The following is a 15,298-nucleotide window of genomic DNA, read 5'->3' on the forward strand; positions in this document are numbered from 1 at the left end:
ATAACATTTGCCAAAGAGTTACAGTTACGTGCGGATTTTTTTCAACGAGATTGCGGCTTCATTTAGGTAAACAAGTGGGAAACACGTGTGTTGTGATTCTGTTATTATTTTCTACTTGAATCAGCAAATTTTAGTAAGGCAAATAAAGAAATGTGTAGAAAATTACTTATCCAATGCCATGAATTAGAATGAATATAACATGATAAATGGAAAACGCCATAATGTCTATTTGCTTCTGTTCTGTAGTATCTTTCGGACAGTACATTTTGGAATGCATGACTATGAGTGTTTCTTAATAATGTACAATTTAATAAGTTTCATGATTTAATGCAGCGGGCCAGGTTCCATTTTAATTTACATGAACACAGTCTGACGAATGCCACAAACACTTGGGGGGTACCCCTCCCCCTCCCAAACCGCCCCTGCCAACCTTCAGCCAGTATATTTTCGCCTTTTAAAACAAACTGAACACATGTCTCAATCATACAACAACTTCTGTTACAGTTTCAACTGTTTAAAAAACACCCATATTCTATTAATGCTCAGAAAAACAACTTTAACTCCGAGTGTTTCAGCACAAATTGCTTTTCCATTGCAAGGAATACAAAAATAGATCCGAGCTTGATGTTGCACACTGAAATTAACCAACAGTGCCGGGACACAGACGATATCATCAGTGGTTATCAGGGGGTTTTGGGAAAAGTACCCCTGGTTATATTGGGAATTTTTAACGCGGTTAATTGTCAAATTTGGGAAAATATACTGACAAAATTAAGTGAGTTTTTAATTCAATCTGACTAAAGTACTTGATCTTCTAAACGAAGATCTGAGAACGACCCATTCACATTCGTCTTCTGTATATTTTGGATTTCCAGTATTGCTATTTTTATCTTATCCAATCAGACGACTTGTTTGAATGTCAAAGAGTAAGAAAAATGTGCAGTCATTTCAGGGCTCGAACCCGGGACCCCTCGCTTATAAAGCAAGTGGCCTACCAACTGAGCTAACCGGCTATCTGATACATTATGACATAAGAATTATAAATATCAAAAGTCAAGGCTACAGGAAGATTTGCAAGATGTTGTAAGTTAGGCTCTGATTGGCTAGCGAAAGGGTCGTCAGAACGAGGCAATGAATAGGCCGTTCTCAGATCCTATGCGTAGCGTAATAGGATATGTACTTTAGTCAGATTGGTTTTTAATTAATAATATTAGTTTAAATCTTCAGTTTAAAATTTTACTGGTAGACAGTATCCCCTTGTGAAATTGAGAATTTTTTTTTCAGGATTGTTTTCCAATATTGCCTAAAAATACAGTAACTCTTCATTTGTCATGTTAAAGTCTTTGTTTACAGTTTGTTTTCACCAAAGTTATCAGGGCTCGAGCTAGGGAGCGACTTGAGCGAAATAGTCGCTTTGTAGCTCCCCACTTCGCTCTAATCTAACATCAAGTCAATTCAAGTCGCCCGATTTTTTTATTGACACACCTCCAGTTATCCGCTATCGGCCTGTTGACACTTGACTGGAATACACGAAAGCATAATTTAAGCTCCGCCTACTTCAGATTATGGAGAAGTGCAAAGGTGACACTTGTTTTGTAAACTGACTGTTGATAAACAAAGCAGTAGAGATTTATATTACATAAGCTTACACATTCTGTTTTGACCTTTAGAAAGTATCTTACCGTGACCAGCTCGAGTAATTTTCTCAAATCCACTTAATTTTACTCGTATTTTTCAAGGCCATTTTTCAAAACCCAAACTTTCGAAACATAATATTATCACTGACACTTTCTGTGAATAAAATAACGTAACTGAAATTTACGCAAATTTTTGACACCTGCCATCAGAAATTGGGTTAAACTAGTTTGACAACTGTTTCTTTTAATGTGTGCCGACACCAGCATATAAAAGAGACACCAGCAGATCAAAGAAGACGTGTATTCTGTGTGATGTCATAGTGTTGTCACTGCTATTGACATGTATTTAATTCATACTGTACACTGTCACTGACTTTGGGGGCTTGATTTATTTTTTGCTGATATGGAATTAACTTTTTTTTTTAAAATTCTTTTCATATTTAAAGGGTTTTCTTGGTTTGGGCAATCATTGCAAGGGTGAAAAAAAACTTGAATTTGCAGTTTAAGCACATTAGATTCACAAGGTTTAAAATGATAAGAAAACAAAATCACTGACATTTTCAGTGAATTTGTTATTTACTTTAAATTAATAAACAAAGACAGGAAATAATAAAAATAGTAACTTATATTAAGCATAATTAGTTCCTTTTTATACGCCCGTTTGAAAAACGGGACGTATTATGGGAACGCCCCTGGCGGGCGGGCGGGCGGGCGGGTTGGCGGGCGGGCGGGCGGGCGGCGTCCACAGACCTTGTCCGGAGCATATCTTCTACATGCATGAAGGGATTTTGATGAAACTTGGCACAGTTGTTCACCATCATGAGACGGAGTGTCATGCGCAAGAACCAGGTCCCTAGGTCTAAGGTCAAGGTCACACTTGGAGGTCAAAGGTCAAATTCAAGAATGACTTTGTCCGGAGCATATCTTCTTCATGCTGCAGGGATCAGCCTACAAGGCGATTTGAGCGATATCGTCGCTTTAAAGTCGGCCACTTCGCTTAATTATCGCCTCCGGGCGAAATCCAAATCGCCGAGTTTTTCAGCGAGTTATTATCTGTTTACTTAAGTTGCAAAACTTGATGCATATTCTAGATTAAATTATCGATAAATCCATAGTCAACCCCGCCTACTCGCCTGTCAAACTTCAGCCAATCGTAGCGTTAATATCTAACAGTGTCAATCAATAATATTGTAAGCCGCCGCCATTTTGAAAATTTTCAATCGGCGTGTAAAAAGCCGATAAACTTAACGAGAGCATGATTTTATGCAACAATTGTATATTATTCTTTCATTTTATTAAAGATTACTTCAAAAATTATTTCAATTACCATAATTACGGTCAATTTCTGTAAATGAACGGCACGGGTACTGTGGATAAAAAATGATTTCGCGGACGTCAGAACTGCCGTACAAAATATTGTAAAAAGATCGCCATTAACTACGAGTTTGGTATTATTTTCGAAAAAAATAATAAATGAATAAATTAAATGTATAAATCTGAACAAATTGGTGCAAAAATCGGGCATTATAAAAGTACGAGAATCGAAACATTAATGAAAATTTTCACGCCGTTTTGATCGTGCACCTGTTAAATTTACTAATTTCGGACATGTAAATTTCGGATAAAAATTTAAAGGCGACTTTTTCATAGCTAAGTTTATACTTTATTTAGAAATTCATGAAAATGATAATGCAAGAATCAATTTCCTTAAATATTTACTGTTTATAAGTTACAGCTAGACCCACAGAAAGTGGATATATATGGGCAGGAAACTGAATGCTATGCCGATTCTTCTCCTTAAATTTCTCAACTTCTCCCTAAATTCTGTGGAGGGAGAAGTCACTTCTCCCTAAAATTTTGACCTAGGCTGATCCCTGATGCATAGAGGGATTTTGATTAAAGTTGGCACAATTGTTCATCATCATGAGAAGGAGTGTCATGCGCAAGAACCAGGTCCCTAGGTCTAAGGTCAAGGTCACACTTAGAGGTCAAAGGATACAAGAATGAAAACTTTGTCCGGAGCATTTCTTCTTCATGCATAGAGGGATTTTGATATAACTTGGCACAAATGTTCACCACCATGAGGCGGAGTGTCATGCGCAAGAACCAGGTCTCTAGGTCTAAGGTCAAGGTCACACTTAGAGGTCAAAGGATACAAGAATGAAAACTTTGTCCGGAGCATTTCTTCTTCATGCATAGAGGGATTTGATATAACTTGGCACAAATGTTCACCACCATGAGGCGGAGTGTCATGCGCAAGAACCAGGTCTCTAGGTCTAAGGTCAAGGTCACACTTAGAGGTCAAAGGATACAAGAATGAAAACCTTGTCCGGAGCATTTCTTCTTCATGCATAGAGGGATTTTGATATAACTTGGCACAAATGTTCACCACCACAAGACGTAGTGTCATGCGCAAGAACCAGGTCCCTAGGTCTAAGGTCAAGGTCACACTTAGAGGCCAAAGGTCAGATACAAGAATGACTTTGTCCGAAGCATTTCTTCTTCATGCATAGAGGGATTTTGATGTAACTTGACACAACTATACACCATCATGAGACGAAGTGTCATGCGCAGTTCCCTTCTTTAGAATTACTTCCCTTTGTTGTTACTATAAATAGCTTATATTGTAACTTTTTCATTACTAGTCGTAGGGAAAAATCGAGACCACTTTTCTGTAGTACAACATGCATGCTACATCCAATTTTGAGGTGTATTTGACCAGTCTCTACCTGGTAAAGATTTTTGTGTGGACTTACAATTTTTTTTTTGATTTTTTTTTTTTTTTTTTTTTTTTTTTTTTTTTAAGATTAACTTCCCTTAGTTGTTACTATAAATAACTTATATTGTAACTTTTTTATAATTGACCGTAGGGAAAAACCAAGACCACTTTTCTGTGGTACAACATAGATGTTACTTTCCAATTTTAGGTGTATTTTAAGGTATCTCTACCTGGTAAGGAGTTTTTTTGTGGACTTAGAAAAACAAAACACTTAGTTATTACTAAACAACTACAAAATTAAAATTCCATTTGCAAATACAGGTGCTAGAGTAAAGAAATTTGCTGTGACGGGCGTATATTGTGACATTCTTGCACTCTTGTTCAACTTGCATGTCATGGTGCTAAAATCTTTCCCATTTTCCCTAAAATCTCGCCACTTCTCCCTAAAATCTCTCCACTTCTCCCTAATCTTAGCTGAGGGAGAAGTGACTTCTCCCTAAAATCTTAGCCTAGCTTAAGCCCTGAAGTTATAACTGAAATTATCCAAAAAGTAGAATGGCAAAGTGGGTGTATTTTCGAGTGCAAAAACTGGGTCGCGAAAATATGTGGCAATTGATTTTAATGGTGTAAGAACTACCTGTCAACATGTTTTGGGTACATTTTTCAATTAACATTTGTGTTTTTATGCATTTTGAGAGGTTTTTGCATACAAATCATACATTTCTTCAGCAAAATCATGTAATTATTTTTTTGCCGAGGTTGCAGACTGTCATGTTACTAAAAATAGAAACAAGTTGGTTTTTCCAACATTTTGTTTGATTTCCTTGGCAAACAAAACTAACTGTGCAAAAATTATCTTTGAAAAACAGAAAATAACTGATTTCAGTTGGGAAATTTTTCATTGGATTGGGAATTTTTTGCTCCAGATTGGGAAAAATAGAGCATATTTGGCATTGGGAATGGGGCCGAATATCGGCCCCGTGAGATAGGGTGAAAAAGTCCTGGTTATATTAAAAATACTCGTAATGAAAGTCAGCTTAATATCGCAGTGGCCGAGAGGGCAAAGGCCCCTTAGAATACTCTGTTTTTTGTCAGGGCGTGGGTTCGCTCCCCGCTATGGGCGATCCTTTTTTTTTTTTTTTTTTTTTAAATGTAAAGGGACATATTATGTTATACCCCCGGTGTCGTCTGTCTATCCGTCCTTCTGTCCGTTAGCAGTTTCAAGTCCGCTCTGTAACTCTTGAACCCCTTGAAGGAGTTCAAAGAAACTTGACACAAATGTTCACCAAACCGAGACGACATGCAGAGTGCATGTTTTGGATGTCTCTCTTCAAGGTCAGTGTCACATTAGGGGTCAAAGGTCATATCAGTTTGTTTCATGTCTGCTCTGTAACTCTTGAACTGCTTGAAGGATTTCAAAGAAACTTAGCACAAATGTTCACCATACGGAAGTGACGTGCAGAGCACAAGTTTTGGATGACTCGCTTCAAGGTCAAGGTCACACTTAGGGGTCACTGGTCATTTCCGGTACAATCCCGGACAATCCGGAACGGATCACATGTATGCATTAAAAAAAAAAAGATTGTCTATAGCGGGGAGTGGACCCGCGGCCCTGACAAAAACCTACAGTAATATGTACCAGCGCTTTAGACCTCTCGGCCATCGCAGCAGATGATGGAAATAGCGAGTATTTTTATCATAACCACTGATGATATTGTCTGTGTCCCGGCTCTGTTGGTAAATTTGACTGTGCAACCAGAGCGATTCTCGTATTCCTTGGACAAGCAATTTGTATTGAAACAAATAGACAAAAAGACGGACAAATACTTTATCTGTTCAGTAATACAATTTCACTGGGAACTATAAATGGATAGCAAGACTGGTTTGTATTGTAAATATTGTGCCCAGCATTCGATTTATCAAGTAATATTGCTTGATACAGATGTTCTGTGGTGCATAAAAAGCACCGGAGTCTGGCAAAGAAGTACAGCAACAATGTAACTAGGCAAAATAAAAAGCAAACTTATATCACAAGCAAATTCAATAAATGAGCTGTGCCATGAGAAAACCAACATAATGGGTTTGCGACCAGCATGGATCTAGACCGTTCAGTCTAGTCAGGATCCATGCTGTTCGCTAAAAGTTACTATAATTGCAATAGGCTTTGAAAGCGAACAGCATGGATCCTGCCATGAGAAAACCAACATAGTGGGTTTGCGACCAGCATGGATCCAGACCAGCCTGCACATCTGCGCAGTCTGGTCAGGATCCATGCTGTTCGCTAACAATTTCCATAATTGCAATAGGCTTTGAAAGCGAACAGCATGGATCCTGACCAGACTGCGTGGATGCTGGTTGCAAAGCCATTATGTTGGTTTTCTCAAGGTGGTCTCAAATTGGTATTCCCTGTCAAACAAGCTTCATGCGTAAGCACATCAAACTGATGAAAGCAAATAAGATTTATCAAAATGGATGTCAATATCAAAATTATATCTTAGATATACTAGTAATGTCCCAAAATACAGTTTCCCCAGATTTTTCAAATATAGAGAGTGTCCCTATACATGTATTTATTGTGTCCCAAAACTTAAGATAAAATATAGTACTGCTCATTTTGTACTTACAAACATTCCTGTATGTAAGCTTATAATATTATTACGTAGTAGAAGGCTGTGATAATAGTTTGAAACAATCAAGCTGCTGCATTGAGACCACTCTTGTTCAGGTATGTCACTAATTTTGTATCCCTAATTTACCTGGTAATAGGCTTTTTCTTTTCTTTCAGACGTCAAGATGACTTCTCTAGCAAAGCAGCTACAGCGTCTTGCCGTTCCCCACACCCAGACTATACTTGGTGAAGACAAAAAGAAAGCTTCTTTACTTTTTGACCCAAAAGAAGCAGCCTCTATTGACAGGGAAACATTCCACGCTCTTGGTATGTTTGTAATATATGTAATGAATGGTTTATCGGTTGATACTTGTGAGATGATTGTTTTATTTGGCATTTAGGAAAGTTAATTGATTTCATTTACGGACTGTATATCAGCATAATGAAGTATCATAAATACTTATGCAGCTACTATCTCCACAACAAATGCTTGCCTCAGTCTTTATTAACTGCAGACTTTAAGATTTCTGATATTCATTTATATTATGGAAGTGCATTAGTACTACATGTAAGTACACTGCATACACCTTGTGTACTGTGATGTTCTATTTTACATGGGTATAAACATGTGTGCTTTAAGCAAAAAAAAAACAAAAAAAAACCCTCTTATTTTTGAGGATCACAAAATTATGGACTTCAAGTAAAATAAGTGCCAATTTCATTCATTTGTTGGGATAGAATTTCCTGAGCAATGCAAGCAGTAAATTCATGAAAATTAGCAGAAATGATTATTTATGAAAATTAGCTCTCTATGAATACTGTGGAATCATTAATATTCGTGGGGGACTAATTTTCGTGGATTTCGTTGTCTAGTCAATCCACGAAATTTAATCCCAACGAACAAGTACAATTCCCATTTATTTTATGTTCAAAAGTTGAAATCCAAGAATTCATATCCCCACGAAATTGAGGTTTGGACCAAAACCACGAAATTTCATGCCCATGAAATAAAATGATTTTACAGTAGAAGTGATTTCTCATGTTTTAAACTTGTAAGGTACCATTAGAAAATTTAAGTGTTATGTAAATTTCAGTGCGGCAAAGGAGACAAATAATAAATTTATTTTTATATTTCAGGCTATGGAAATGTTTTTGGGTAATGCAGTGTGAACACTTGAAAAATATTTCATTGAGCATTACAAAATGTATAAGCAAATTAAATACCAGTGAAATCAATGTAATCTGAATTCAATAGAGAATCTCCTTAATATTTTTTATTTGACAGGTTTGAATGGTTTGGAGGAGCTGGAGACTATAGATGAAGATTTCAGTGACTTTGAGACAAGTTTGTTTGGAGATTCCTCATTGATGTTTGAGAGATCAGTCCAGACAAAAGATGTAAATGCAAAACTGGACAAAACCATACAAAGATTTCTGATACATGTGTCACCATATTGTCTGCTTAAACCTGCACATAAAGCTCTAGAATGGCTTGTACATAGGTAAATGTATCTAGGTTTAGTTATAGTCCCATCCTGGTTGCCACTTTGCCACTAGGGACAACTCCTCCAGAAGAATATTATTGATCTTACGTTCTGGAGACCAGTGCATGATGCAGCAGATTGCTCCAATGCCAGATATTTCCCAAGGTTCTATAACTTGCTAGGTGTAAAACACTTTATATGTAACCTGGACTATACTGAGTATATATTAGCGTTATAGTATGTTTGGAAAGATTTGGGGGTTTTTTTAGCTCACCTGTCACAAAGTGACAAGGTGAGCTTTTGTGATCGCGCGGTGTCCGTCGTCCGTCGTCCGTCCGTACGTCCGTGCGTCCGTAAACTTTTGCTTGTGACCACTCTAGAGGTCACATTTTTCATGGGATCTTTATGAAAGTTGGTCAGAATGTTCACCTTGATGATATCTAGGTCAAGTTCGAAACTGGATCACGTGCCTCAAAAACTAGGTCAGTAGGTCTAAAAATAGAAAAACCTTGTGACCTCTCTAGAGGCCATAATTTTCAATGGATCTTCATGAAAATTGGTCAGAATGTTCATCTTGATGATATCTAGGTCAAGTTCAAAACTGGGTCACATGCAGTCAAAAACTAGGTCAGTAGGTCTAAAAATAGAAAAACCTTGTGACCTCTCTAGAGGCCATATATTTCACAAGATCTTCATGAAAGTTGGTCAGAACGTTCACCTTGATGATATCTAGGTCAAGTTCGAAACTGGGTCACGTGCCATCAAAAACTAGGTCAGTAGGTCAAATAATAAAAAACCTTGTGACCTCTCTAAAGGCTATATTTTTCATGGATCTGTATGAAATTGGTCTGAAATGTTCATCTTGATGATATCTAGGTCAAGTTCGAAACTGGGTCACGTGCCATCAAAAACTAGGTCAGTAGGTCAAATAATAGAAAAACCTTGTGACCTCTCTAAAGGCCATATTTTTCATGGATCTGTATGAAAGTTGGTCTGAATGTTCATCTTGATGATATCTAGGTCAAGTTCGAAACTGGTCACGTGCGGTCAAAAACTGGGTCAGTGGGTCTAAAAATAGAAAAACCTTGTGACCTCTTTTGAGGCCATATATTTTATGAAATCTTCATGAAAATTTGTCAGAATGTTCACCTTGATGATATCTAAGTCAAGTTCGAAAGTGGGTCATGTGCCATCAAAAATTAGGTCAGTAGGTCAAATAATAGAAAAACCTTGTGACCTCTCTAGTGGCCATATTTTCCATGGGATCTGTATGAAAGTTGGTGTGAATGTTCTCTTGATGATGTCTAATCAAGTCGAAACTGGTCACGTGTGATCAAAAACTAGGTCAGTAGGTCAAAAAAATAGAAAAACCTTGTGACCTCTCTAAAGGCCATATTTTTCAATGGATCTTCATGAAAGTTGGTCTGAATTTCATCTTGATGAAATCTAGGTCAAGTTCGACACAGGTCATGTGCGCAAAAACTAGGTCAGTGGGTCTAAAAATAAAAAACCTTGTGACCTCTCTAGAGGCCATACTTGTGAATGGAACTCCATAAAAATTGGTAAGAATGTTCACCTTGATGATATCTAGGTCAAGTTCGAAAGTGGGTCACGTGCCATCAAAAAGTAGGTCAGTAGTCAAATAAGACAAAACGTTGTGACCTCTCTAGAGGCCATATTTTTCATGGATCTGTATGAAAGTTGGTCTGAATGTTCATCTTGATGATATCTAGTCAAGTTTGAACTGGTCAACTGCGACTCAAAAACTAGGTCAGTAGGATCTTGAATAGAAAAACCTTGTGACCTCCTAGAGGCCAGATACCCTTGAATGGATCTCATGAAAATGTCAGAATAACACCTTGAGATATCTAAGGTCACATTTGAAACTGGGTCACGGCCTTAAAAAACTAGTCACATAGGTCAAATAATAGAAAAACCTTGTGACCTCTCTAGAGAACCATAATTTCAATGATCTTCATGAAAATTGGTCAGAATTTTAATCTTGATATATCTAGGTCAAGTTCAAAACTGGTCACATGAGTTCAAAACTAGTCACTATGTCAAATAATAGAAAAAACGACGTCATACTCAAAACTGGATCATGTGGGAAAGGTGAGCGATTCAGGACCATCATGGTCCTCTTGTTTAGCTCAAATGAGCACAAAGCCCTCTGAGTGAGCTATTGAGACAATCACTGTCTGATTTCCATCTATCTGTTGTCCACACTTCATCAGAAGATGTCTCCAAAACCACTTGGCAGATTTCAGTCAGAAGTGTTCGTGGTTTAAAGAAACTCATTCCATGCAAAAGTCTGGTTTCCCTGGCAACAGACAGAAAGGTAAAAGGTTAAAAATATTCTTGCCAGATTTCAAAGTGGTCACCCAAGAATTTTCAGATTTTCCTTATTTGTCAAAAAGATAGCCAGTAGGGGGCATGATAACTTCATTCTATATGTATGTAGTGGAAGATTTAAAAATCTTGTCAGAAACCGCTATAATTTTGTAAATAATTCGATGTAATTTCGTACAAATATTCGTTTTGCAACCCTCTACTAAGAATTTTCATATACATGTACATGATAAAGACTCCTACTGTCTTTATTTTATTGGGTGTTAATTATCTACTTTTAATGATTATTTCAATAAATCATTTAACTCATTATTACAATTTTCTAGTAAATATTTTGATCTTTATATGTTTTTGGTATAATAAAATAAATATTGCATTCCTGAGAGGGTGATATGAAAATGTTCATCTCGATATGTATTAATATCGACCGAGGCATATATTTTATAATATAAATGTAGCTAACATTTAAAAATGACTTTGTATCTTAATATTATTTGTATTTCACACTTCTAGGTTTCATATTCATTTCTACAACACTGATGAACTGTTGCTGTGTTTCCTACCATACCATGAGAGTAAGATATTTGCAAGAGTTCTTCAGCTGATCAAATTTGACTCAAGGATTTCCTCAAAATGGGATTTCTTGGAACCTTTACAGGTATGAAAAACATTACCACACAGTAGCTTCTTTATTCTTAAATCAGTATCTCAGACAGACAGACGTTTTGTCTTTTAAAGAAACTGTTGTTGCCTTATTTCAACAGTATAACAAGAGTTTGTTAACTGGATTTAGAAGTTGAACTAATGTTTCATAATTTTTCTAATTTCATTGCTTATCAAAGTTTATTACATTTTATGAGAAACAAAACATAATGGAAACCAAGAGTATCTGCACTGACTTTCTGGTTAAAATAAAGGAACATAAGCTTTCATACTAGACCAGATATATTATGTTTAAAATTTTATTACTGTAACTTTTTGACCGAGCTGTTGAATTTTGATGAAAACCATACTGTTACAGTGTTTATCTATATTTTTAGAAATCCGGTGTTCATCTTTCAAGGATGACTTTAGTAAATCACTGTGCCACTGATCCAGCTTTCCTGTCTTTTGTTTGTGAGATGGTTCCAACAGCTGTCGAGGTTGGTTCAACTTTTAGTTGAAAATGTATAATAATGAAACATTCCCAGAAATAAAAAAAATGTCACATTTATTGACAGTTTCCTATGTCTGTAACATGTATGTCTTACAATTTTGAAAACATTGCTGATTTGTGATTAAAACTTACCTGTTAAGCTAGGAGTTTTAAAGTCTCTTCATATCTAGGAATGCAACAAATTCCCCAGAATATGTTTAAAATCATGTTAAGAAAAGCTTTTAAAAAGTAGTCAGTTTAGGTGTTGTGGCAGTTTTGCAGTTGGTGGTGTTGCCAGCGTATGTGTTTGTTTTGTATATTTTGTATGTTATCAATTACACACTAAATACTTTTATTACCTAGGTATTAACTGAGAAAGGAGAAGTCCCGAAGTGTAGAGTATTATTTTCCTTCTATGCTACAACAGTGATTGGTGTCCTTGAGACGACCTCTGTGTCAGAGGTCATCTTGTCAACCTTACTGCCCCACCTAACTACTGGAATGAAGTCTGCAGTGCTGGAATACAAGGCTGCCTCATATATGATATTTGCACAACTTCTCCACAAGACAAAACTAACTCCAGATCTTGTCAAATCTTTGCAGCAGATTTTAGCTAAGGTTTGTTATCAGTAGTATTGGGCATAAGTGTTAAATTTCCATGTTGATTAATCAGTACAAAAATACCAGATATATTTTCAATTCACCTTGATGAAAAACAGACGTAGCCCACCAATGTAAGATAAAAAAGCTAAAGTTTTCAAATTTGGGCAGTAACATGATTCAAGTTTTTTTTTCAGCAATTTCGAACACAACATCCAGGTATTGTTGATTGTCGGTATTCTGTGTATTTGGAAGACGATTTTAGTTCTGAATATTTACTTGCCCAAAAACATAATGTTACTAGTATACTTGTAGAAATGCATCCTTTCTAATGGATAGATTAGCTAAAAACAAAAACTTGTGTTTTTGACTGAATACCTGGTCAAATTTCTTGTTAATTTCTTCTTTGAAATTTCTTGATTTTCACCTAGTTTAGGATTCCTCTTGTTTGCATTAAGTTTAATGTCTTGTGGACTAATGGAAAGCACTTGCTTTTTTTTCAGAGTATGGTACCAGACTTGTTAGGAGAGGCTGTTTCATGTATGATACTCATGTTTCAAACTCAAGATGTCAGCAAACACCGTATCACTAAAAAGTAGGAATTCATATACATTGTACTTTATTCTGCATAGATTGTTACCTACTTCATTTTGCATAAATTTTAATGTCTGTTTTTTTGTTGTTGTTTTGTTGTATGTTATTATTGTTTGAAGGCTACTGTAATTTAACTGACAGTTTCAAAATATATGATAAGGGGAGTTCTTAGCATAAGAAATTACTTTTACATTTAGGGGACTCTGTGGCCAAGTGGTTAAGATCACTGACTTCAAATCAGTTGCACCATGCTGATTTGGGTTTGGAACCTCTCTTGGGCATAGAATTTTTCATGTGAGGAATCCATCCAGCTGGCTTACGGAAGGTTTGTGCTTCTACCCAGGTTCCCGCCTATGCCTGAACGACTGGTCTGAGGGGCACCTGGGGTCTTTATCACCATGAAAAGCTGGAATTATTACCATATAACTAAGATTGTGTCAGTGTAACTGTAAACAAGACAAAAACAAAAAATACTTTTAAATTTGTTGTGTTTCAGTCAGAATGAAACTAACCTATAGTATTTTATTTACATGATCGGCAGAGTGAGGCATGTGCTGTTGACAAATAATGAAGTTTTTTCTGTATGTTTTCAGGACATTCAAATACATGTGTCGGCACTACACTGTGGTAGATGTTATAGGCCAGCTTCATGCACAGTTTGAGGCCTCACAGTTTCTAACGTATTTCCTAGATAGGTTAATTCCTGCAGCCTTCCAGCATGCTGTTGGCATAGCAACAAGTGGAGAGAGTAGCGAGTCAGAGTCCTCTGGGGGCTTGAAAGAATATATGTCCATGTTGCACAGACTCTTGTCATCTGTCAGTCTTCCAGATGAAACAGCTGAAAATGCTGCTTAGTAAGAAGTTTTGTCTCGTTAATCTAAGAACTGTTTGATCTCTTTTTAGCTCGACTTTTTGAAGAAAATGTAGAGCTATTGCACTCGCCCCCGCGTCGGCGTCGCCGTTGGTTAAAGTTTTTGATAAAGTCAAATATCTCTGTTACTATCAAAGCTATTGACTTTAAACTTAACATAGTTATTTACTATCAAAGTCTACACCAGGTGAAACAATCCCCATAACTCTGATTTGAATTTTGACAGAATAATGCCCCTTTTTAACTTAGAATTTTTGGTTAAAGTTTTTGATAAAGTCAAGTATCTCTGTTACTATCAAAGCTATTGACTTGAAACTTAAAATAGTTATTTACTATCAAAGCCTAAAACCAGGAGAAACAATCCCCATAACACTGAATTGAATTTTGACAGAATTATGCCCCTTTTTAACTTAGAATTTTTGGTTAAAGTTTTTGATAAAGTCAAATATCTCTGTTACTATCAAAGCTATTGACTTGAAACATAAAATACTTATTTACTATCAAAGTCTACATCAGGAGAAACAATCCCCATAACACTGAATTGAATTTTGACAGAATTATGCCCCTTTTTAACTTAGAAATTTTAGTTAAAGTTTTTGATAAAGTCAAATATCTCTGTTACTATTAAAGGTTTTGACTTGAAACTCAAAATAGTTACATACTATCAAAGTCTACACCAGGAGACACAGTTCTCATAACTATAATTTGAATTTTAACAGAGTTATGCCCCTTTTTAACTTGGATTTTTTTTTTAGCTCACCTGTCACGAAGTGACAGTGTGAGCTTTTGTGATCGCGCAGCGTCCGTCGTCCGTCCGTGCGTAAACTTTTTCTTGTGACCACTCTAGAGGTCACATTTTTCATGGGATCTTTATGAAAGTTGGTCAGAATGTTCATCTTGATGATATCTAGGTCAAGTTCGAAACTGGGTCAACTGCGGTCAAAAACTAGGTCAGTAGGTCTAAAAATAGAAAAACCTTGTGACCTCTCTAGAGGCCATATTTTTCAATCGATCTTCATGAAAGTTAGTCAGAATGTTCATCTTGATGATATCTAGGTCAAGTTCGAAACTGGGTCATGTGCGGTCAAAAACTAGGTCAGTAGGTCAAATAATAGAAAAACCTTGTGACCTCTCTAGAGGCCATATTATTCATGGGATCTGTATGAAAGTTGGTCTGAATGTTCATCTTGATGATATCAAGGCCAAGTTCGAAACTGGGTCACGTGCTGTCCAAAACTAGGTCATTAGGTCTAAAAATAGAAAAACCTTGTGACCTCTCTAGAGGCCATATTTTTCAATGG

At 36.4% G+C, this 15,298-nt stretch overlaps 1 protein-coding gene across 3 annotated transcripts in view; it reads left to right on the top strand.

The window, feature by feature from the left end:
* Nucleotides 1–42: 42 nt before the first annotated feature.
* Nucleotides 43–15,298, top strand: part of LOC123525743 (HEAT repeat-containing protein 1-like) — a 68,725-nt gene continuing 53,469 nt past the window's right edge. The window contains exons 1-8 of one of the 3 annotated variants that reach the window (XM_053538617.1): nucleotides 43–133; nucleotides 7,142–7,291; nucleotides 8,250–8,466; nucleotides 11,311–11,455; nucleotides 11,838–11,939; nucleotides 12,296–12,550; nucleotides 13,036–13,127; nucleotides 13,720–13,980. In XM_053538617.1, coding sequence (XP_053394592.1) covers nucleotides 7,150–7,291; nucleotides 8,250–8,466; nucleotides 11,311–11,455; nucleotides 11,838–11,939; nucleotides 12,296–12,550; nucleotides 13,036–13,127; nucleotides 13,720–13,980 — 1,214 coding nt within the window. In that variant the 5' untranslated portion in view covers nucleotides 43–133; nucleotides 7,142–7,149. Of the gene's footprint in view, nucleotides 134–5,195; nucleotides 6,239–7,141; nucleotides 7,292–8,249; nucleotides 8,467–11,310; nucleotides 11,456–11,837; nucleotides 11,940–12,295; nucleotides 12,551–13,035; nucleotides 13,128–13,719; nucleotides 13,981–15,298 lie in introns of those variants that run through there. The other 2 variants (XR_008370234.1, XM_053538616.1) reach the window with 2 other exon arrangements.

This window comes from Mercenaria mercenaria, chromosome 3 (genome assembly GCF_021730395.1).
Source record: "Mercenaria mercenaria strain notata chromosome 3, MADL_Memer_1, whole genome shotgun sequence".
Taxonomy (NCBI): Eukaryota; Metazoa; Mollusca; class Bivalvia; order Venerida; family Veneridae; genus Mercenaria; species Mercenaria mercenaria.